At 50.7% G+C, this 23,217-nt stretch overlaps 2 protein-coding genes across 2 annotated transcripts; both read right to left on the bottom strand.

Moving 5' to 3' along the window:
• Positions 1-389: 389 nt before the first annotated feature.
• ALDH2 (aldehyde dehydrogenase 2 family member) lies at positions 390-10,132 on the bottom strand. The gene is made up of 13 exons (XM_030959079.1): positions 9,955-10,132; positions 8,817-8,921; positions 7,701-7,841; positions 7,413-7,492; positions 6,913-7,024; positions 6,349-6,477; positions 5,816-5,929; positions 5,392-5,494; positions 4,571-4,755; positions 4,127-4,291; positions 2,690-2,847; positions 1,211-1,325; positions 390-974 (listed from the first exon to the last, which is right to left on the bottom strand). Exons 1-13 carry the CDS (start codon positions 10,075-10,077, stop codon positions 942-944), a joined length of 1,563 nt encoding a protein of 520 aa, XP_030814939.1. The 5' UTR covers positions 10,078-10,132; the 3' UTR covers positions 390-941.
• Positions 10,133-12,284: 2,152 nt separating this feature from the next.
• On the bottom strand, positions 12,285-23,013 carry ACAD10 (acyl-CoA dehydrogenase family member 10). Its single transcript, XM_030959133.1, is given in 16 exon segments — positions 12,285-12,373; positions 12,582-12,791; positions 13,023-13,036; positions 13,038-13,075; positions 14,407-14,759; positions 15,203-15,376; positions 15,881-16,026; positions 16,538-16,688; positions 17,242-17,423; positions 18,131-18,199; positions 18,460-18,601; positions 18,987-19,146; positions 19,888-20,046; positions 21,246-21,440; positions 21,993-22,141; positions 22,819-23,013. Coding segments are annotated over 16 exon segments (2,400 nt in total). The 5' UTR covers positions 22,988-23,013.
• Positions 23,014-23,217: the final 204 nt, after the last annotated feature.

Raw genomic sequence — 23,217 nt, forward strand, 5'->3', positions numbered from 1 at the left:
ACTCGGCGCGCCCGCTGGGCTGAGCGGCCGGGTGGCTCCAAATCTCGCGAGATTTGGGGCTCGCGGGAGGCGGAGGGGAATGGCCGCCCTCGGGGCCGTGAGGGGAAGCGGCGATGGAGGAGCCGCAGAGGCCGCTCGGTGCCCTCCGCTCCTCCCCAGACATCACAGCATGGCCGTGCCTCCCAGGGCAGCCCCACCGCCCTCACTCAGGCCCTGGCACCCCTCGCTCCTTAAGCCGGGTAGCGGCCGGAGTGTCCCTGTTAAATCAAGGCAACACAAGCACAGCGGGCAGGGCAGAAAGAGCAAACCCTTAAAAATAACGGGTGAGGGAATTTGTGTATGCTTGGGCGCACTGGCACAAACCTCCCAACAAGAGTAGGGTTGAGAGCACTGAGACAAAATATGTTTATTTGGAGTGGCTACAACCAGCAGGACGGAACAAAAAAACCACTTTTTCCTCAGATTTCACGCTGCTCCCTGGCCCAGGTACACATTGAACTCAGTTCACTTTCCTCACAGAAAATAAACATAGTTCACATGACAAGAGTTATAGACCTAGTTCTCTAAGCCAACACATAATTCTTATTTTCTATTCTATAAATCCTCCTAGACTAAACAAGCATTTAAATGATTTCTTGGGAAAAATAAGCTTATTTATCAGCTAGAGATGTAAAGATCACACCCCTCTCCTCTGGGTGACTGCACCCACATAATACATTCCCAAAATAACCATCCCGCCTTGTTAGTTAGCTGCATTTGGTATTTTAAAAAGATAAAGCCAAGTAGGTTTGTTTCTTTTTTAAACAAAAGCTCCTTTAAACACCTAAAAAACCACCTCTTAATGCAGAGTTACGTATTTTTGCATACTAAATTTTCTCTGTTGAGCTTTCCTCATGAAGCTGCATAATTATTTTCAAATTTGTGGAGAAGGTCGCTGTCCTTTAGGAGTTTTTCTGTGGAATTTTGATTGTCACCTAGGGATTAAAAAAAAAAAAAGTTACAAGTTGGTTTTTTTCTTCTTTGCAGGGATATTCACTGGAATGGTGAGAGGCAGGAGAAAAAGCAGTTTATCCCAGTCAGGGACAGGTTTGGAGATTGGGAAAGCTCAAGGTTTGGGTTCCAGCTCTCAGCCCAGCCCTCACCAATGGCACAGGGACATCCTGGAGCTGCAGCAGAGGGTTGGGAAAGCTTTGGCTGCAGGAATACTCACATTTTTCACCTCCACATAAGCCTCCAGGCCGTACTCCCCCAGCTCCCTCCCGTTGCCAGAGGCTTTGTAGCCCCCAAAGGGAGCCTGGGCTCCGAACACGTCGTAGCAGTTGATCCTGGAAGGGAAAGGGAGAATGCAACAGCTCAGGGAGGGAATTCCTGGTTTTGTCCACTCCCTCAGGCAGCAGCATGGAGCAGCAGTGGGATGGAGCAGGCAGGACACAGAACCCACCCACAGCTCTCATGATCCACATGTCCAGTTTGCCCCCTCAGCTGTGACTCCCAGGGATCCCCACCCTCCCAGCAGGAATTCCTGCCCCATATCCCACCCCTGCCCTCTGTCCATGGGAAGCCATTCCCTGTGTCCTGTCCCTGCATCCCCAGTCCCTCTCCAGCTCTCCTGGAGCTCCTTTAGGCTCTGGAAGGGCTTTTAAGGTCTCCTGGGAGCCTTCTCCAAGTGAACACCCCTAAGACAGCCACTCTCACAGGAGAAATGGTCCAGCCTAAATAAATAAATATCTATTATTAAAAAAATCTATATTAAAAAAAATCCATCAAATATCTATTAAAAATCCATCAAATATCTATATAAAAAACCCATCCAAAAATCTATAAAATATCTATTAAAAATTCTTTATCTTTAAAAATCTGTAAAAATCTATTAAAAAATTCTATTAAAATCTATTTTAAAATCTATTAAAATCTATAAAAATTCTACTAAAAACTCTACTAAAATTCTATAAAAATTCTATATAAATACTATTAAAAATTCTATTAAAAATTCTATAAAAATTCTACTAAAAATTCTATTAAAAATTCTATTAAAAATTCTATTAAAATTCTATTAAAATTCTATTAAAATTCTATTAAAATTCTATTAAAAATCTATTAAAATTCTATAAAAATTCTACAAAAATTCTACAAAAATTCTATAAAAATTCTATAAAAATTCTATAAAAATTCTATAAAAATTCTATAAAAATTCTATAAAAATCTACTAAAATTCTATAAAAATTCTACTAAAATTCTTTTTAAAATTCTATTAAAATTCTATTAAAATTCTATTAAAATTCTATTAAAAATTCTATTAAAAATTCTATTAAAAATTCTATTAAAAAATCTATTTTACAAAAATTCTATAAAAATTCTATAAAAAATTTATTTAAAATTCTATAAAAATTCTATAAAAATTCTATAAAAATTCTATAAAAATTCTATAAAAAATCTACAAAAATTCTATAAAAATTCTATAAAAATTCTATTAATAGATATTAAATATCTATAAAAATAAATATCTATAAATACCTATAAAAAACAAACATCTATAAAAAAGACACACAAATGTTACCAAGTTCCCGTTACACCTGAAGTTCTGCCATGACCCTGAGCACAGCCCAAGTCAAACTGATCCCAAGGAGAGGCCCAGCGTGCCAGGGGGTGCCAAGGGGTGCCAGGGGGTGCCAGGGGGTGCCAGGCTCACCAGACGGTGCCAGCCCTGAGGCTCTGGGACACAAAGTTGGCTTTGTCCAGGTCCCTGGTGAACACGGCGGCTGCCAGGCCGTACTTGGAGTCGTTGGCTCTCTCGATCACCTCCTCGATGGTTCTGAACTTGAGGATCTGCATCACCGGCCCGAAGATCTGCAAGGACCAGCACAGAGTGGGGAAACACAGGAACCACGGGCTGGGACTGCCTGAGGCCCCCACAAAGGCGAGGGAAGATCAATCTGACAATGTCCTCTTAGAAGGTTTATATTATATGTTATATGTTATATGTTATATGTTATATGTTATATGTTATATGTTATATGTTATATGTTATATGTTATATGTTATATGTTATATGTTATATGTTATACGTTATATTCTACATTCTATATATAATCTATAATATAGTGTAGAATATAATGTAGAATATATTATACGTCATTATTATATAATGTAGAATATATGTCATATATTATATATCATATTTAATACATAATATATAATATATAATATATAATATATAATATATAATATATAATATATAATATATAATATATAATATATAATATATAATATTATATTATGTATTATATTATGTATTAAATATATGATATACAATATATATTACATATAATATATTCTACATTATATTCTACATTCTATATATTCTACATTATATATTATATATTACATATTCTGTATTCTATATATTATATTTAATATTTTATATATTATATAATTTATATTATATGTCATATATTATATAATATATAATATTGTATATACATTGTTATATTATTATATATTATTGTATATTTTATTATATATTATATATTTCATTATATTTTACATTTTATTTTCTATTACATTTTACATTTTCTTTTCCATTACATTTTACATAATATATTACATTATAATATATAATGCTATACTAAAGAATACAGAAAGGATCCAGACAGAAGGCTAAAAGATACTCAGGAAAACTCATTACTCTCTCCTCAGAGTCTGACACAGCTTGGCCCCTGCTTGGCCAATAAGTAAAAACAATTCACATGAAACCACCTGTTGGATAAACAATCTCCAAACCACGTTCCAAAGCAGCAAAACACAGGAGAACAAATGAGATAATATTTTTTCCCTTTTTCTCTGAGGCTTCTCAGCTTAATAAAAAAGCTGTTTATGGATATAATTTGAGATTTAAGATACTAATTAAGAATGCTTAGTTCCTCCCCCTAAGTAAAACATCTCACAATAAAATAACACCATTTTATCAATCATGCACTAAACCTCAACAGCTCATTAACAAAAGATATCCCCCTAAAAGAAATCAATTATAAAAAAAATGAAAAACCACTGCTCCACCTAATTTTAACTGCTATTAATAGAACAAAGACTTTTATTTACATCTCCCACTGCAAGCTGAAGCACTCACCTCCTCCCTGGCAATGGTCATGCTGTCCTGCACGTCCCCAAAGACAGTGGGCTGGATGAAGTAGCCCCTGTCTGCAGCGGGGCTGCCACCACACAGCAGCTTGGCTCCCTCCCTCTGGCCCGTGCTGATGTAGCCCAGGATCTTCTTGAACTGCTCCTCATCCACCTAAGAGCCAGGAGGGGACAAACAGCTGCTGTGCAATTCCTCATTGCAGCAGGCTGCCAAGCAATCTCCAAAGGGAAATGGTCATTTTTAAATGCCAGCACCGAGTTTTGGAATTGTCCCACTGGTTAATTAACTCCTCCCTCCTGCACCAGTGATAATGGGCTCAGTTCAATTTAGGGTAATCAACAGAGCCAAGGGTGCTCCCACTCTAATCTACACAGTGACTGAAGATTGGGACAATTTCAAGAGATAACAGCTCAGGGCTCTTCCTGCTCCCACCTGAGGCCCCTGCTCGGTTTTGAAGTCAAAGGGGTTCCCAACCACCCTGGCCTTGGCCTTCTCCACACTCCTCTCCACAAACTCGTTGTAAATGTCCTCCTGCACGTAGGTCCTGGAGCCAGCACAGCAGCACTGCCCTTGGTTGAAGAACAGGGCAAAGTGGGCTTGATCCACAGCCCAGTCCACTGGGAAGAGGGAGAGAAAACAAATAAGCAAACAAACCCAACCAGACCTGTGACTTTTTTAGCACAATTATCACACAGACTGCTGGGGATACAAAGTCCTTTCAGTTGACAGCATTTGCCATGGGTTGGAGGGCAGGAGCTGCAGACTTCATTCTTTATTAAAGCACCCCAGACTAGAGAAAAATATCTAACCTGAGGCAGGTTACAGTTCTCATTGGAAATTATCAGGTGTTAAGGACGAATTTTCTTCCTTACTCAGCTGCTCAGTTAAGTGAGTGTTGGCTCATTGAGGCCAAAAATGAGTTTATGTGCAAGGGATGAGGGAAGCAGGACTTCATAGGAGAAGAAAAGAGTGGCGTGCTCCAAGAGAAATGAAAACAAAACTGGGGCAAGGACTGGGGGAAGATACTGAAACAATTCTTTTTTTTTGTTGATAGCTGAACTACCCAGCACTGGGAAAAGAAGTGGGAGTGGAGGAGTGCTGATACACAAATGCAGCAGCTGCAGCAGAGTGGTGGTGTCAGGGCTAGAGCCTCACACTGGAGACCTTTCCTTCCTTTTCCTTTCCCCTCCAGCTCTGCTTGGGAAAAACCAAGGTAAAATACACAAACCAAACACTGCCCAGCAGCCACTCACTGTCTGCATCAGACATGATGATATTTGGGCTCTTCCCTCCGAGCTCCAGGGTCACCCTCTTGAGGTTACTCTCTGCTGCAGCCTTTTGGATCAGGTGTCCAACCTGCAGGGAGAGCAGAGCAGGTGTTGGAATTAACTCCCACATCAGCAAGAGGGCTCTGGGTTTACATTTCAGTCAGCATTTAATGCTAATCCTCATTGTCAGGGCTTTGAGTCTGCCCAGAGTTTCACCTCCAACAGGAAACAGCTCAGGGGAAACAATAGGAAATATTCTAAAGAATCAAATCAGAACAAAAGAGTCTTACCTAATGCAAATATACACCTCACAGCCTGGAATCAGCTTTGAATGAGGTGGAGAAGGCAAAGCACCTGCAGTATTTCACCAGCCATGAGATATTCCATGGTGCCAGGGCTGCTCCCTTACCTCGGTGGAGCCGGTGAAGGCCACTTTGTCAATGTCCATGTGGGAGGAGATGGCAGCTCCTGCCGTGGGCCCATAGCCAGGGATGATGTTCACCACACCCGGGGGGAATCCAGCCTGGCAATGCCAGCAGGACACAGCAACATCATTCCTTTGACAAACCAAGGCTTTCACTCCCCTCCTGTGTTTGTGACAGCAGCATTCACTCCTTTGATTTCTCCTTTCATTTCCCAGGGCTTCATTTTAATGCTGTCTGCAACAACCAGGAGAATTCCTCTTCCCACCCCACATCCCAAGTACAATTTGAAGGTGTGAATACACATAGAAATATGGATATATATTCACTTTCTGATCACCCTAAAGTTCATTATGTAATAAACCTCAAAGAGTCCTTCCCTAATCAAGAGTTACATCATCTGTACATGCATTTATATGAACAAGGGAGTTCTTTTTTGATAAATCAACCCAGCCTTCCTGCAGACAGCCCTTCCCTGCTCCTGTCTCCAGCAGTGATGGAATCCTGGCCTTGTCCTCACCTCTTTGATCAGACTGGCCACGTACAGAGCACTCAAGGGGGTTTGCTCTGCCACTTTCATCACAACCACGTTCCCAGTGGCCAGGGCAGGCCCCAGTTTCCATGCTTGCATCAACAGTGGGAAGTTCCACTGAAAAACAAGGAGAGATTTGCTGGTGTGAACTTGAAAGGTTCTGATCAGTCAGTAATGAACCAGTGAGCTCCACTCAAATCAGCACTTAGGGAAGTCTTGGATTTTTCCTCATCACACAAAATTTTGGGGTTAATTCTAGGCAGGAGTTTAAACTTAATTGTGCTTGTGAGTCAGGTAATTCCTATAAATGGGCTTAAACCCCTTGTTTGTTTTTTTTTAATCAGCAGATACAAAGTAAACCTCACTCAGAGCCCATGAAATCAACTGGCAGTTCTGCTCTGGCAGGGTGAGTGAGGTAAGAACCCTCCCAGCTGGTGCAAGCCCAGCTCTGCTCACCCCTGGGAGGAAGCAGCGGTTGGCAACAGAGGGGAACTTGCAGTGCAACACTGAATTCTTGCAGCCCTGCAGGAACTGCTGCTACACTTTACTCACAGGGATGATTTGCCCACAGACTCCCACGGGCTCATGCCTTGTGTAGCAGAAGAAGTCTCCATCTAATGGGATGGTTTTGCCATGGAATTTATCTGACCAGCCTGCAAAGTATCTGGAAACAATAACAGTTTGGTCACTGGAATTAAAATAACAAGTCTGATGCCAACAGAAAATAAGAGAGGCTTGCTCTGTTTCAGTCACAACTCAGTGCAGGTATTTCCCAAACAGGTGATTTAAAGAATGGACAGTAAATAGAAATATTTGTGTCTCCTATAACAATTTCTATGCTGTAACAGATGACTACCATTTGTGTGACTTGGGGAAGTCAGAGAAGCAAAAAGTAGAAAAAGAAGAAACAGTAGAAGCAAAAAGTAAACCCAAAGTGTCTGATATGAAACCATCAGTCAGACCCAGATCCCACAGCCCCTGAATTTGGAGGTGGCTGAACCTGCAGAGATTCAGTACCATGGCCCAGCTGTGGCTGTGGCCTCCAAACCCACCTGAGACATTTGACCACCATGTCCAAATCCACCAGGTAGGAGATGGCGTAGGGTTTGCCATTATCCAGAGTTTCCAGGGCCTGCAAAGACAGCAGAGTTTCCTGAGGAGCTGGGGGGAACTCAGGTGTGCAGCCCTGAGTCAGTTCTCAGTTTGCAGCCTAGATCTGTCCTGTCTGTTGATTTGTTGCTCTCAGCTCCCCAGAAGTGCCTCCCCACCCTCTGTGGGTCTGTCCCGGGTGTGAGCTGGGGGTGAGGCCCAGCCCAGCCCCCCGTGGTTCCTGCACTCACGGCCAGGTAGGCGCGGTCCCTCTCGATCAGGTCAGCCAGACGGTTCAGCAGCTTCCCGCGGTGCGATGCATCCATCCTCCTCCAGGGAGAGCCCAGCTGGAACGCTGCCTTGGCTGCCTTCACTGCCTTGTCCACATCTGCCTGCGGGGGAGCCCAGCAAAGGCTGAGGAAGGAGTAACCAGCTCTCCCTCCCTCTCTGCAAACAACAAAAGCTCTCCCTGCTCTGCAGGAGAAAACAGCTCCTGCCAGGCTTCTGGGGGAGAACCTGCAGTCCCAGGGCAGGGGAGCACACCCTGGGCCCCTTTCCCCAGGAGCACCAAGCTCAGCACACACTGTGAGGACACAGCTTTCCCAGGCAGGTGAGCACACACTGTGAGGACACAGCTTTCCCAGCCAGGCTGCATCTGTGAGGAGGAAGCAGCAGCGATGGCAGAGGAGCAGATGGGTGCAGCAGCTGTGCAACCTCTGCCTGTGCTCACCCTCTGTTATTTCAGCTACACAGAGTGCAAATATCATCAGGTCATTTCTGCAATGTCACCTGCTGGGTTAATATTTGCATCCTAGAACGAGGCATGGAAAAAGCTCTGGAAATCTACTTTGGGCACTTTTTCAGAGTCCAGTCCAAAGGAGTTTTTTCCTTGATCAGCTGTCTCTGCTCCATGATTTTGTCCTGTCAGGGCATTTGCTGGTTCCTACCTGGTTCTCTGTCCTGGCTTGCTGCAATGGTCTCGCCAGGACAAGCCAGGCTGCCACAGAGCAGCAAACAACAAAGGGTTTCCCTCACTCACTCCTCCCTTGGGGAACACACACAGGTTTCCAGACTGTAGGAAAAACCCCAAATTGCTGGGAAACACCACCTCAGCTCTGCCACAGACTCCCAGGAGGGCCTTGCATAAGGCAGGTGATGATTACATGACTTTATTCCCCACCATTTCTCTTTTTTTAAGCAGTAGTCAAGGAAGGACACATGCAGCACTTGGTGTGGTATTTGCACGGATCAGACACTGCTGCAAACACGGAGCTGCCCAGGTGGGACGTGGGGTGGTGCCTTCCCCTGCATCCCCTCTGGACCTGCTCCCATGGAGAACAAACCCATCTCAGCCCCCCAGCATTTACCTTATCACCCTCAGCCACCTGGCAGATGACTTCTCCCGTGGCTGGGTTGATGGTGGGGAAGGTTTTCTTGCTGACTGCATCGTGCCATTCGTTATTTATGAAAATCTGCAAGGAAAAAGCCAAGCAGGGTGAGCCTTCGAGCCAGATCCCAGGGGAATCAGGAGGAGCTTTGCTTCTTTGATGGCATATGAAGAGCCTGGTTAATTAAAAGGGCTTGACTTGTGTGGGCTCCAAACCTGCAGCAATATGAGGGAGATACTTTAGCCTAAAAGCACACAACACAGCCTCGAGTGAATAAAAGAATTCACAGCTCAGCAAACAGCAATGAGTTGGAACAGGTTCCCATCTTGGTAGGTCCTTGCAAAAGCTGGAAGCCTGGCTGGGGCTGTGTAGGGACAGGTCAGGAGACTGAAGAGTGGGAAAAGGCTTTAGGCACAGACAACATAGTGAGTAGATTTTGTCCAGAGCACCAGAACTTTTACAGGATTTCTTATGAGTCTTAAGGGTCTCTTCCAATCTAAATGATTCTTTTATTTCCCAGATTAACCAACTTTAGGCTCCCCATACACCAGAACCAGGTGCTAACAGCAGCTTTTTACCAACTCTTACTTTCCAAGGGTATTTTTTTTTCCGGTCTGTGGCAAGAGAATGGGAGTGCAAAGATCGAGGTACTCGCCAAGAACTTGCAGAACACCCAGATAACCAGCAAGAGCCTGGGCACGGCCACCGGGGAAGGAGTGGCCGGGTGCCTTGGAAAGCTGCCTTGCAGCAGCACCTCGCACAGGTGATCCCACAGGATTTTCCTGGAGTAAGGGTCCGGTCTCTGCAGATAACCGGCCAAGCACCTTCCCCTCCCTCCCGTGCCCTTCCCCAGAGTTTTTTCCTTAGCTTGTTGAATTGTTGGACCCAGCGAGGGGAAGGGGGCAGAGCCGGGCGGCGATGGGACACACGCCCTGTGCCCGCACCTGGCCTGCACCCAGGGTTCCTCTTTTCCGAGGCTTTGGGCCCAAACCCGCGGCTGCTCCGGGCTCAGCGTCACCCCGGGCTGGCCCAGCCCCGCACGGAGCTCCATTGGCGGACACGGAAGCCCCGAACCCGCGGCCCAGCGCGGTGCCCCGGGCTCCCAGCGCGGCCCTACCTTGTTATAGGCGATGTCGGGGCGCGGGTTGGGCGCCGGGATGGGAGAGGCAGCGGCGGCCGAGAAGGGAGCCCGGAGCAGGGCCGGGCAGAGCCGGGAGCCGCGCACCGCCGCCCGCAGCATGCTGAGCTCAGCTGGGCCGGGCCGGGCCCCGCTCGCCGGGACAGCCCCGCTCCGCCCGCCCGGCTCCGCTCGGCACCGCCCACCGCGGCTCGCTCGGGCACGGCACGAGCTGAACCAGCTCGGAGTCCTTGGTTCCTATGGAAAAGGCTCGATCCAGCTCGGTTCGAGCAGCACAGCCTGGCTTGGCTCGGCTCAGCTCAGCTGGGCTCAGCACGGTCCGGTTCGGATCAGCTTGGCGTTGCTCGGCGCAGCTCAGCACTGTTCGGGTCGGTTCAGCTCTGTTCGGTTCAAATCAGGCTTGGTTTGGTGCACAGGGGTTGCCTCATCCGTGTCCAGCACTGTCCCTGTCCCTGACCCGTCTCTGCCGTGTCCTGGCCCATGCCCGGGGAACTTTGTGCCTTGTTGCAAGCAACAACCAGGAAAAAAGAGGGGGAAAAACCCCAGAAACATCTCTGCTGAGCTGGTTACTTTTGCGGGAAGGTGATGAGGGAGAATTTGGGGACCTGGACTCTCGGTTCCACGGATGTGCCACCATTACCGTCCACCCAGGCACCCAAAAAATCCCTCCCGGGTGTAGGGGCAGTGGAACAAAGCCAGGGAAGTGCTTTCACAACAGGGAGTTTCTGGGTGAATGCAAATGAGAGGCTTTGTGAAATCGCTCCCAACAATGGCTAAAGGCCTTTTTTTCTGGTTTATTTTAGATGCCTTGTGCAACATCAGCATGTCCAAGCGCAGATTCACATGCAGGGAACAGAGGTGTGCTCGGGTTATCAAAACCATCACTAAGGAAGCCACAGACCAAAAAATACAGAGAGGTTTTTAACCTCTGAAGAAAAAAGATCTGTGGTATTACCCTGTATAAGATACTCAGTGAGGAGTCTGCGAAGGGTGACAGGGATGGCTGTGATTTATTAAAGGGGACAGAAAAATGGTAGAGTATGTGAGCTCAGGAGTAGTTTCACCCACTGTCCTGGACATCCCAAGTCGCTGAAGGTCTTGCTGAAGGTTCCAGCATTTGCAATTTCCAGGCATTTCTCTCCTATCCAGGGGAGTATCAGCCCAGTTGTGCAGGGAGAAACAGCCCAGCCCAGAGAAGACAAAGCGCCCGCCCCAGGTTATCCAGCAGGACACGGATTAAGCCGTGCGTTTCCCGGATCAGCTGGAAAGAAATCCTCTTGTGCTGGGTCTCAGCCTCCCTCATCCTTGTCCGCCCGTGTCCCTGGCAGGGTGGTGGATGAATTCCCGGGCAGGGGCTCCTGGGCAGCCCTTTAGAAAGCGGCACTCGAAAGGACCTCTTGTTCCGCCGTGTTCTCCTCCTGTCACAGCCCTGCTCGTGTTAAACCACCCGCGGGAGATGCCAAACCTGTTGTCCCTGCAGAGATGTCCCCGTGTCCCCCAGAACGAGCGGCTCAAGGTGTCCCCAGGGCGCGTCACAGAGCTGAGCTCCAGCTCGGGGCTAAGCCCTGTCTGTGCCTGATCCCGGCATGGACAGCCATGGCACTGAGCCCCCGTGCGTGTCAAATAGAGCCTTTGGCTCTCTCGAGCAGCCCCGTCATCCCCTGGGGCTCGGAGGCAGACCCAGCAGTGTTGAACCCCCAGGGCAGACGCGGCTCTCGATCCCCCGAGCCTGCCCGAAGGAGGTGGGAGGTGCAGGAGACAGGTGCCTGCTGGGAAACCATCCCAAATATCCGGGCTGGGCACACACAGGCTCAGCTCCCTCCCCCTTCCACAGCAGAGCCAAATGCCCGAGGTTGAGGTGGAATTTCACCCCGCAGCTCGGGAGAATCCAAGGCTCAGGTTACCGGCTTCCCTACGGCCTCATGGTCCTCGTGCTGAGCCAGCACGGCCCCGCAGGGCTCTCTGCAGCACCTCCTGTGCCCCCGAGGGCTGGCAGGTGGTGCCCACCCTGGGCAGATGGGCTGTGAGGCTGCACCCACACTGGAGGAGCAGGAGAACCCAAAGAACCTTACTCATTATTTTAATAATTAATTAATACAACATATAAATGGCTCATGCTCATAAAGTTGTTCCCACAGTACTCCCCTGGCTCTGTAAAGCACTGAAAGCTCCCACTGATCCAGTCTGCACCTCCACGGTCCCCAGAGAGACCCCAGCACACTCATGGGACCATGGATCCTCCCAGTTTCTCCCAGTTCCACAGGGCAGGCACTGCCTCAGCTCTGGAGTCTCCCCTGAAACCAGAGACCTCAAGGTTTGGATTCAGTTGCTTCCACCACCGAGGATTCTTCCAGCATCTGCAAGTTGCTGGAGGTTGTGCTGAAGAAGGAGAGATGTGCTGAAGGACAAGAGACATGCTGGTCCATTCTCTTTATTCCCAAAACCAAGTCATGCACCCCCAGCCAGGGCACTCCCAGCCAACTCTCCCTGCTGCAGCTCTGACTCCTGCAGCCCCACGATCCAAGGGTGGACTTGGCCCCGTATTGAGCCAGGCAATAAAAGCACTGAGCGCAGATAACACCAAACACCACTGGAATTGAGCTCACAGGCTGCCCTCAGCACGGCCTCTCCCATGCCAGAGTGGCTGGTTTGGGTCCCCATCCGAGGTTTCCCAGGGCTGCAGCTCCTGGCCCAGCTCTGGTTTGGAGAGTCCTGCCCTGTGACCCCCTTGGGGACCCTCAGCCAGACGTGGAGCTGAGGCCCAAGGGAAGTGCTGGGCTGGGATCTGCTCTGTGGAGATGTTTTGCTCCAGGGATCTGTGGGAGAGTGACACCAGAGCCCATGTGGGCACACAGGGCTGCAGGCCCAGGCAGCAGCGTCCCAGAGCCTTGCAAACCCCTGGGGACCCAGTGCTGGGGAAACAGCCTCACTGGGGACCCCACAGCACACAGGACAAATCACCCCTCAAGCTCACAGACTGGAGACTCCAGGGGAGTCACAGGTTGTTTTTGGGTCAGGGAAGGCTCGAGCCTGAGGAATCTGCTCACCTTGGTGCCCTGTGCAGCCATCAGTGCCACTGCCTTGGTCCTGGCACTGGTGCCTGGGGGAAGAGGATGAGACCCATGAGAGCTCTGGTGCCCCTGGTGCTGCCCCTCTGACGGGCAGCCATGGCTCTGAAGGAGAAACTGAGCTTCCCTCTGCTCCTCTGGAGAGGATCTCCCAAGAGCTGGGGGCACAGGCAACCTTTGGGATCAGTGTGTGGAGTCTGCTGGTTCCTGCTGTGGGATGAGGCAGGATCAGCTGAGATCCTGCCCTGCTCAGCCAGGAATGCCTCAGCTGCCAAGCTCCCAGGGCTGAACCTCCCCTGGCAGTGCCAGCTGGCAGGGGCAGCCTTGCCCTTGCCCTTGGCCGTGCCCAGCTCTGGAGCACTGTGGCAGTTCCAGGCTGGGAATATTTGGCTGTGTAACAGTTCTCTGCATTATCTTACTGTGGCAGGCAGCAAAACTCCTCCCCTGGCTTTCACAACACACTTCAACAGCAAAGGCTGACAGTGCAGGGATGATGCCAAGGGAAAGGGCAGTGGGATGGATGTGGAGGTGACAGGGATGAGGGGGCTCTGTGGTGTCACACATCTCCACAAGCCCAAGGCATGGAGTAGAGAGAGTGTGGCAATCCTGATCTTTGGAGACTTGGCAAAGATGAGTGTTTCGAGGAAGGGCAAGGAGATCTGCTCATCTCAGCACCTCCAAATTCCCCACAGCTGCTGCTTCCTTGCCCTTTCCACCTTCTCAGTGCATCAGCTGCCAAGTGCCCTGACACGCTGGTGTTTGCTGGTTTCTCCAAAGCACAAGGAAACACTTTGGAAGGGCACCTGGATATTTTTTTGGCAGCTGAAAGGAGGTTAAGCAACGCAGTAGAATTTGATAATGTCACTAGAATAATTAGGAATATAATCTTGGTAGCAGCCCAAGGGTGGGGCTGTTTGCTTCCACTCACACTGTGAATAGAAGCTGGGGAGGTGCAAGGGACCTCTCAAGGGAGCACCAGAGGGAGAGAGAGAAGGGAATTAACTCAGCCTTTCCCAGAAGGAGACAGGAGGAGGAACAACCATTTCTTCCTGGACTGGCAAGTGTTGAAAAGCCCAGCCCAGCCTTGCTCTGGGCACACCATCAGCACGGATGGCAGGACCTGGGAGAGCAACCACAGCTGGGCTGGTGTTAATCTGCTCCTCTTGGAAGGGAGTGTTTCCAAAATCACTGTTTCCTAGGATATGAACTCTGTTGCAGCCATATGGACCCAGCCCTTTTCCTCCAAGCCACTGGGCTCCAGGAATGCCAAATGTCTGACATGATCAGGAGCCAGGACACTTGGAGGCCACAATCCCCACCCGGGGCCAGGTGAGGCAAAGCAGCTTCAGCACAGATGTCTCACCTGCAGCTCTGGCAGAGGACATGGAGTCCCTCTGGAATGGGAACTTGGAAAGCCCCTCTGGATGCCCATATTTTCCATCTTGCAGCAAAGCCCCTGGGCCATCCCCTCCAGGCTGCTGGGGGGAGTGCCCAGGGGGGCTCTGGGCACAGGGGCTGCCCCGGGCCGTGCCCAGGTGCTGAAACTCCTGCCCAGGAGAGGCCCTTGCCCAGCCCAGGTGCTGGAACGGCGCAGGAGCAGCTTTGTGGGAGGGAGGTTCTCAAACACACGGAATCCTTCTTTAACGGCAAAATCCCAAGCCAGATCAGCCACAAACTCAGCGTCCTTGGGGCTGCTGTCACCTGGAGCTGGCCTCCCTGGGGACAAGAGAACAGGACACTTGTTTGGAAAAGCCTGTGCTAGGTAGTCACACGCCAAACAGCATCACCTGCCCTCCTCTGGGCCAGCCCAGCAGGATTCGGGGAAACTCCTCTCTAAGGGATGTGAAAATAACTTCAGATTTCATGCTGACAAAGGTTCAGGGCCACACCTGATGTGTGCAGACAACAGCACTGAGAGCTCTCAGCACCTCCCTGTGAGTCCCTTGGCAAAGGCTGGTGCTGAGCTGGAAGGCCTGAGAGCTCCATCTGTAGGACACAGCTCTGGGCTCCCAGCTTTGGCCTCTGCTCAGTTCTCCCAGGAAAGGAGAGACCCCACAGCACAGAGAGCAGGCAGGAACAGCCTGTGCTGGAGCAGGGAGGCAGCTCTGTGCCCCTGGCTGTGCCCTCTGCAGGGCACAGCTGCCCTGGTGGCTCCTCACCTGCCAGGGAGCCACGGTGACGTCCCTGCAGCATCACAGCCCGGCGGAAAAAGGCAAAGGCCAGGTAGAAATTCCAGTTCTCTGGGTGCTCCACTCCCATGTGGCCACAGTACATCTGGGAATACTCCTCTGCTGTGGGGATCCCCAGGTGCCCCAAGTCACACTCCCTCAAGCCTGGAAGATGGGAAGAGGTACCAGGGAGTCAGAGCAGCTCAGAGCTCCCAGGGGATGGTGAGAGCCTCGTGGCACAGCCAGGCCCCTCCATGGAGACACCTGCACCCTCCAAGACCTGCACAGCTCTGTGCTGGCTCCAAACGGAGCTCTGGGGTTTGGCACCAGCCCCTGCCCCAAAATGCACATGGGGCACTTCTCCTGGTTAGGGTGAAACTGTGACTGACAGAGATTTCTCCTAAATGATGGAACCTCTCTGTTTAATCCTGTACTTTTTTTAACAAATGTATAACTTAGTGCACAAACCAGTCCTGATCTGCTTTACAACTTTCCCACCCAAAAGAGTTGCCCAGCTTCCCAGCTGGAGTGAGAGGGAAAACAATGCAAACCCAGAGCCCTTTCAAGCTGCACTGAGCCCCACTGCCAGCTGAGCTGCTTGGGCAGGGGCTGATCTGCTCTGAGCTCTGGTTCCTCTGCTGTGCCAAAGGTGACTGTGCCCCTCTGTACCTCTGCAAGTACCAAAGTGGGCTGGCAGGAAGAAGCTCACACAGTTATTCGCCAGATCACACAGGGGATCTCCTAGAGTGGCAAACTTCCAGCCCAGCACAGCAAGGACTTCTGGCCTGTCTGGATGAAAGACCAGGTGGTCCATCCTGTGTCAGAGGGAAAAAGAGATCAGGAAAGTCCCCAGAGGAGGGAAAAATCCCAGTGCTCAGCAGCAGTAGGTGCTTTCAGTGCTCTTCATTCTCTTCAAAAATTGCAGAGTCCTTTGGAAGGCAGCACAAAGTGAAACATTAATTTCTGCAAGAAGAGGATGGAGGTTCCACAATATTGAACCCCCTGGTTAATAATGGACTAAACTGGGCTTTGGAGAATGAAACCAAGTTAGTCAGAGCCTCAGATCAGGGCTGATTCCTGAGTATTGCAGGAAGAGCTGATGATCCTCCACCGTCAGACCAGCATTTGCAGCTCCTGGATGAAGAAACTCAATCTCATTCCCTGGGGATGCTGACCCTGACCCAAGACCCACCCTTTTGGGCTGCTCTGAAGCTGCTGCCCCAGCCCAATCAGCACCTTTTGCAGTTTGGGGGTCATTTTACACTCAGCCCTTGTTTTACACTCATTTTACACCCATCCTGCCTGGGATGTGCTGCAGGGCAGTACCTGAAATCACCGTGCACCAATGTTGTCTTCTGGGATTCAGGAAAATGCAGAGGCAGCCACTGGATGAGCCTCTCCATCGCTGGGATCACGTGAGTTTCCACAGCTCTATATTGCTTTGTCCAGGTCTCAACCTGCTGCTGAATGTAATTTCCTGGAACAGAGGAAAGGAGGCTCCCAGGGAAAGGCACAAAGAGGCTTCAAAAGGGACACAGAAAAAGTCGAACAGCCAAGCAGATCTCAGTCCAGAACCCTGATTTAAGCTCTAATAATTTAATTGCAATTTCCAGGGGTCTCATACATTCTTAACTGGGCACTGGACTTAATATTCAGGTGGAAAGAATCAAATCCTGGACAAAAATGTAACTTCTCCACCAGCTCCAGGAAGGTGAGCTGTCTCTGCAGAAGGACTGGAGGGGATGCTTGGGGAGGTTTGGTCAGAGATGGCAGCAAAGAAATTACTGCTGTGCCCACAGTGGGGAGAGATGGCACCAAACCTGGCAGGAAGCTCTGGGAGGTAGGAGAACTTTGGGAACTCACAGGAAACCTGGATTGGAAGAGCTCCTCACACCCTCCCACCACACCTGGGGATTCAGACTCTGGACTGCTCATCCTCACTTTCCCACCTACCCCCAGTTTGGTCCATCCTGCCCATCCCTTGAAATGCTGACACCCAGGAGAAGGAAGGATGCAGAGGCTGCTCTCACCGTGCTCCCCGAGGTCCTGCAGCTTGGCTGCTCCCAGCTCCAGGCTGTGGATCCTGGCCAGGACGTTTGCCATGGCCCCGTACCAGGCCCCGCGCTGGCGCGGCGGCACCGCGGGCAGGGACAGGGCGCGGTGGATGCGGCCAGCACAGTGCTCCAGCAGCAAGAAAGGAGAGCCAAGGATGCTGGGGAGGCAAACTGGGATGTGTGGGGCTGAGGTCAATCCTGCCACTCCCCCCCAGATCTCACCTGCACCTTGAACGTGCCCCCCAGGCCTCACCCTGCAGCACCTGGGCGCTCTCTGGAGCCCAGCTCAGGCTGTGCCCCTGGCTGTGCCATGCTCAGCCCTGGCCCCTCCAGCTCCAGAAGGCTGAGCCTGGAGCCAGAGCTCCAGCAGCTCCAGAGCTCCCCTGCTCCCTGCAGTGCCTGTGAGCTGGGCTGCCAGGCTGCTCACAAACACCAGCAGCAGAGGGCACACAGCAAACTGCAGTGCAGACACTGAGTGCTGCAGCCAGCAGAGATCTGAGCAGGCTGCAGGCCTGAGGGCTGTCCTGTCACAGATTTGCTGCTGTCACTGCTGCCTGAGGTCTGGCAGTTGGAAAAATCCTTTCTTTATTGCAAACCTGAGCACTCTGAGTCAGCAGGAAGCCCTACAATATTGCTTTATGAGTGCTTTTCAAAGAGAGCTTTTGGATTAATTGCTAAAATGGGACATACCTAAACCAAACCAAATAAAAGTGATTCTGTTCTTTGAACTTCTAGAGGCTCCTCCAGCCCCACGCTGCACAAATGTTCTGAGCACTTTGTGAGCTCTGGTTCCCTCTCTGTTCACCTTTGGGGGAATCTGGCTGCAGTTGCCAAGCATAGAGTGAAAGCTGAGGGACAGGATTACCTTCTGTCCTCACAGAGAGCAAGCACAGGGGGCACAGGAACACCAGCCTCAGCCAGAGCCTTCAGGACCCTGCCAGGGAGGGACAGAGGTGCAAGGAATCAGTCCTGGAACTGCTGTGTTGGAGGCAGACACACCTTATCACTGAGCTCAGCTTTAAATATACTGAAATCATGTGGCTGGGGGGAGGTGAAAGGAGCACACCCACATCTTCCCATGGCCCGGAGCCCCCAGTCCTATCCCACACTCTGGAAAACAAGGGGAGGCCATAAATGATCCTCCCCACGCGTCCTGCTCCTCTGGCACAGCAAACTGCAGCAGGACCCCCTCACCTGTATTCCCTTGGGACAGAAGGGCCTGAGGGGCCTGAGGGAGGCTCCTCCTCCTTCTTCAGCACCAGCAAACGACCTCCAAACTTCACCAAATAGCTCCGGGTGGACTCTCCGTGGTCAAACTGCCGTAACTCCAGCGGGGCTGGGAGGAGGGAGCAGAGGGTCAGCACCTCTCCAGGCTTTCCATCCCCTTCCTGCACCTGGGGCTGAGATGCTGAGATCTCCCTCTGTGTCCCAAACCCCTGGGGAACATGGCAGTAGCTCACAGCTGCCTCACAGGACAGGAATATTCCTGGCATCTCTTTGCCAACTTGTGCTCAACCCCTCCCAAAATGAGGAAGTCCTAAAATGTTGTTTCTTAATTCTAGGAAAGTGCTGGATCACTGAAACTGGAATGGATGTGCTCTTTGCTTGGAGATTATGAACCTTTCATTAATATTATTTTTCAGTCCCTATGTCATAGGAAAAAGCCAATAGCTCCAGAATATCCAGGTTTTCTGATGGAAGGGCCAAACCCACGGCAATACCTGTTGGGTGGGCACCAAGAACATCCTCAAGGTACTTTTGCAGATGATCCTTTGGGATTTCCATGTCTGGTCTCACTGAACGAGTATAGGGAACAAACCCTTGCAAAGGAAATCCCAGATGGGTTTCCAGCTCTTTGAGTGCTGCTGCTGGATCATCAACCTGAAACCAGGAGGGAGAGAGTAGCACTGGGTGACAGCAAGAAGACAAAATTTCCTGGGAAAGAGAGAGCCCTGCCCGGTTGGGATGCATTTATCTGTGAGTCCATCAGCACTGACCCACTGCCACACAGGAATTCTTGGGTCATTCCCTGCCAACACAGAGCTTCCCACCTCTACTCTGCCTTGGAGAGACCTGTGATGGTGGCACAGGCACTGTGAGCTTGGGCTGGGATAGAGCTGGAATTCCCTGCGTGCAGTCCAGGGGAGTGGAGGTCACTCTTCCCACCAGTCCCACTCTTGCCCTTTTCCCAATGGTCCCCAAAGTAAAACCCTTGTGCTCAGTGACCCCAAAGCCTGGGGGTAGCCTGGCAGTCCCCAGCTGACTCATCCATGATGCCTCAGAGTTTCTGGGAATTCATTAACTGGGGCTCATTTTCTGCTGTGGTTGTCTCAACCATAGGGATGGGGCTGTTTCTCCAATAGGGAACAGAGGAACTGGAACAAGGAGAGACTTCCCTGAGGTTACACAGGGTTTGGAGCCATGAGTGAAACAGCCCAGAGCAGACTTTGCTAGTGATCCCTGCTTTAACCCCACCACATCCTGCAGGGACAAGCAAGGCTGGAACAAAAGGCTTGGCAAGAGTCGGCCACTGCCACTTGGAAATCCTGAGCTGGTGAAACCAAACAGCTTCTGGATCCAAAATCCACCCCCAAATCCCACCCTGGCTCTGTCACTTTGTACCTTCACTGTTTTCATGCCAAGCTGGGCTGCCACCTCCAGGTTCTGGCTGCTGCTGTCCAGCAGGATGGATTCCTGGGGCCGCACACCCAGGCGCTCCAAGCACAGCTTGTAGATCCCAGGATTTGGCCTGGGCATCCCTTCCTGATGTGATTCAACCATCTACAGCAACAACAGATGGAATATGCATGAGCCTGCTGTGACCACAAACACCTGGGCAGTGCTGGAATGGAGATGGGAGGGTGGGAAAGAGACTGGTCTAATTAACATGAGAAATAAAGGATGTGGAGCTGGGTAGGCCGTGGTTCCAGGGACTGTGTGGGTGCCAACTGCTTTGGCCGTGGCTCCTCAGCTCAAATCAGCCAAACAGGATCAGCCAGTCCTGGGATGGAAGATATCCAATGAGATGTCCCAATGTGGGAGACCAAACTGGTCCCAGCCCAGTTGTTCAGTGCTGTCCAAGGAAGCTTTGGATGGCAGCACCTTCCAAAGGCTCAGGAGAAGCAGCGTCCTGGGCACTGCACCCACCAGCCACCCCAAAGGCACCTCCACAGCAGCTGTGTTGACCACAACCATCCACCTAAAATCTGGATCAAAACAGCACTGACTCAGTGTCTGAACACTCCCACTGCCCTCACAGCCATGAACAACCCAAGCAGCCATTCCCCTGCTCTGCACCACTCCAGGAACAGCAGTGAATCCATTGGATGGATATAAAGCCAACACTAATGGAAACCAACATTCAATTATTTTTCCCCCACTAATTGCTGTGTAGGGCTGTTGTTTCTGTTCCAGGAGCAGCACACACTGGAGAGGCTGTGGGGATTGGAGCCTTGAGGTTCATGTGTCACCTAATCTGCTAATCTGTGTCATCTCTGCAAAGTGAAGTGTGCTGGGAAAGGAGACTCTGCTGGGAGAGGAGCATCTGCTCCTCATCTCACACAGGTCAGCATGTTGGGGTAGTGGGTTTCTGTAGCACAGGGGGTGCATAAACTCTTTGAAGAGTCCTTACTCTTTTAAAGCTTATTTTTTGTTTGTTTGGTTTTTTTAAAATAGGCAGGGCACTGAATAATAACATTTATTTCTAGTCTGGTGTTCCAGCTTCCAAGTCCTCTGTCTCCATCACTGCCTGTGCCTGTTACACAGAGACTCGTGGTTGTGTGGGCACTTTGCAGTGGATTTGCAAATGTCACTCAGCCCCTCTCCAAGTGCCTACAAGGAATTGTGTCAGGAAATGTTCGCCCAGCCTGATGTCGACCAAACTGTGCTGCTGCTCATCTGCTACCTGCACTTAAAGAATTTCAGTTGCTGCTTTCACAGGTGGAGGAGCAGAGCCCCGTTTGGGATCCATCCAGACTCACCACATCAAAGTGCTGCTGCTCCAGGGGCAGGAGCCTCTCTCCAGGCCCCAGGCACAAGCTGTGGCTCAGCAGAGCTGTCTGGAGCCCTTCTGCCCGGATACACTGAGCTGCTTCTGCCATTATGGGGAGCTGTTTTCTCACCTCCTTTCGGATTAAATCCCAGAGAAAGGAGTGCACTGGAACACGGACATTTGCCTGAGAAACAGAGAAACCCCGGGAGTGATAATGGGCCAGAATGGGGTGAAAATAAGAGTGGTTGGGTAGGTAGGTTATCTGATCATCTTATCTTGCTGTCCTGCTGCCTCTGGCAGCCGAAGGCAAGCAGGGAATCTCTCAGCTAAATTGCTTTGCCCAAATAAACAAATGTTCTCACATTCCTAATTCTGCAGCAGAGATAAAGGGCTCATTTTGGAAGAGAGAAATCACTGGGACTGTGCCTGCCATGGGATCAAGGCAGGTTAGAGACAGACACTGACAGATCAGCAGGCAGGAAAGGAATCTGCATTTTAAACTGAGATGTTTAAAAATGACTTTATTCCAATAGGAAATTACGGCAAATTCATCTGCCTGCCCTGCCCAGGCACCGGGATAATGGTGGAAATCTGCCCTGCTCTGACAGAAGTGCTTCCTAAATGGAAAATCCAGAGCCTTCAACCACAGAATTTCTTTTTAAAGCTCCTCTTTCCTCACTGGACCTGTTTCCAAGCAGCCAGGAAGCACAGGGAGAGCAGGGGGGAGTTGGCTTACAATCTCAAAGCACTGCTGTCCCAATTCCTGCAGGAACTCCACAGCTGTCAGCTCTCCCCTGGAATACTGCAGAGAGAGGCTGTTCTCCCCTCCAGACAGGGCAGCTTGCTGGATGGTGCCGGCTGGAATGCAGCTCCGGGCCTCCCAGTCTGCATGGAGAAGGGCAGGGAAGCCAGGAAAGGGCATCAGCAGAGTGGGAAATCAGCTGGGAGTCCCTCTGGGGTCAACACAGGCCCAGCACTGTGAGAATGATGTGCTGCACTGGGGTGATTGACACAGCACAGAGCAAAGGGTTTGGGCATTGCAGGAGCTGCAGCACCTCAGCCCTGTTTTCAGTGTGGAGAATTCCTAAAGCTGCACCAGCCTTGGGTGGCATCAGGTGGTGGCACCACAGGACAGTTTTGTTACCAGGGGGGTGCAGGGTGGTCACTGTTACTTCTGTGACTTTTGGTGGCACAACAGGTCCCACCATCACAAGTTCTTGGGTGTCTCACCAGAGCTGAAAGAGGCACCTGAAATTTATCTTCCATCCAAGCACAGGAACAACAGGAGCTCTGGTGACCAGGGACCAGACCAAGAGAACGACTGGAGCTGTGCCAGGGCTCAGAAAGGTTCTTTCCCTGCTATTTCTGAGCTGGGCACTGCCCAGGTTCCCCAGGGAATGGGCACAGCCCCGAGGCTGCCAGAGCTCCAGGACAATTTGGACACCACTCTCAGGGATTGCTGGGGTGTCTGTGCAGGGCCAGGAATGGATGATGATCCCTGTGGGTCCCTCCCAGCTCAGGACACTCTGTGATTGTGTGGGGTCAGCAATGGGAATACACACCTGTGGCTGTCCTGTGAGGGGCTGGGAGCAGCACCCCGCTCTCCTCAAAGACCACGGCTTTGTAAGAGACCCCTCTGGATCGCTGCTGGATCAGCTGGAGCTGCCGGATCCCGGCACACAGAGGGGTCTGGGCGCGGGCAGCGCTGCTCAGGGACATGCTGGGAACCATGGAGGGGCCAGGGACACCCACACCTCAACCAGGGACAGGCTGGAGCACAGCTGCAGAGCTACAGGGGAAGTGTTTGTTTATGCACACAGAATCATGGAATTGTTATGTTGGACAAGATCTCCAAGACCATCCAATCCAACCTCCCCAGATCCACCAAACCCTGGGGCCAAGGGCTCTGAACACTTCCAGGGATGGTGGCTCCACCCTGGGCAGCCACTCAAGTGTCCCAG

This window comes from Camarhynchus parvulus, chromosome 15 (genome assembly GCF_901933205.1).
Source record: "Camarhynchus parvulus chromosome 15, STF_HiC, whole genome shotgun sequence".
Lineage (NCBI taxonomy): Eukaryota > Metazoa > Chordata > Aves > Passeriformes > Thraupidae > Camarhynchus > Camarhynchus parvulus.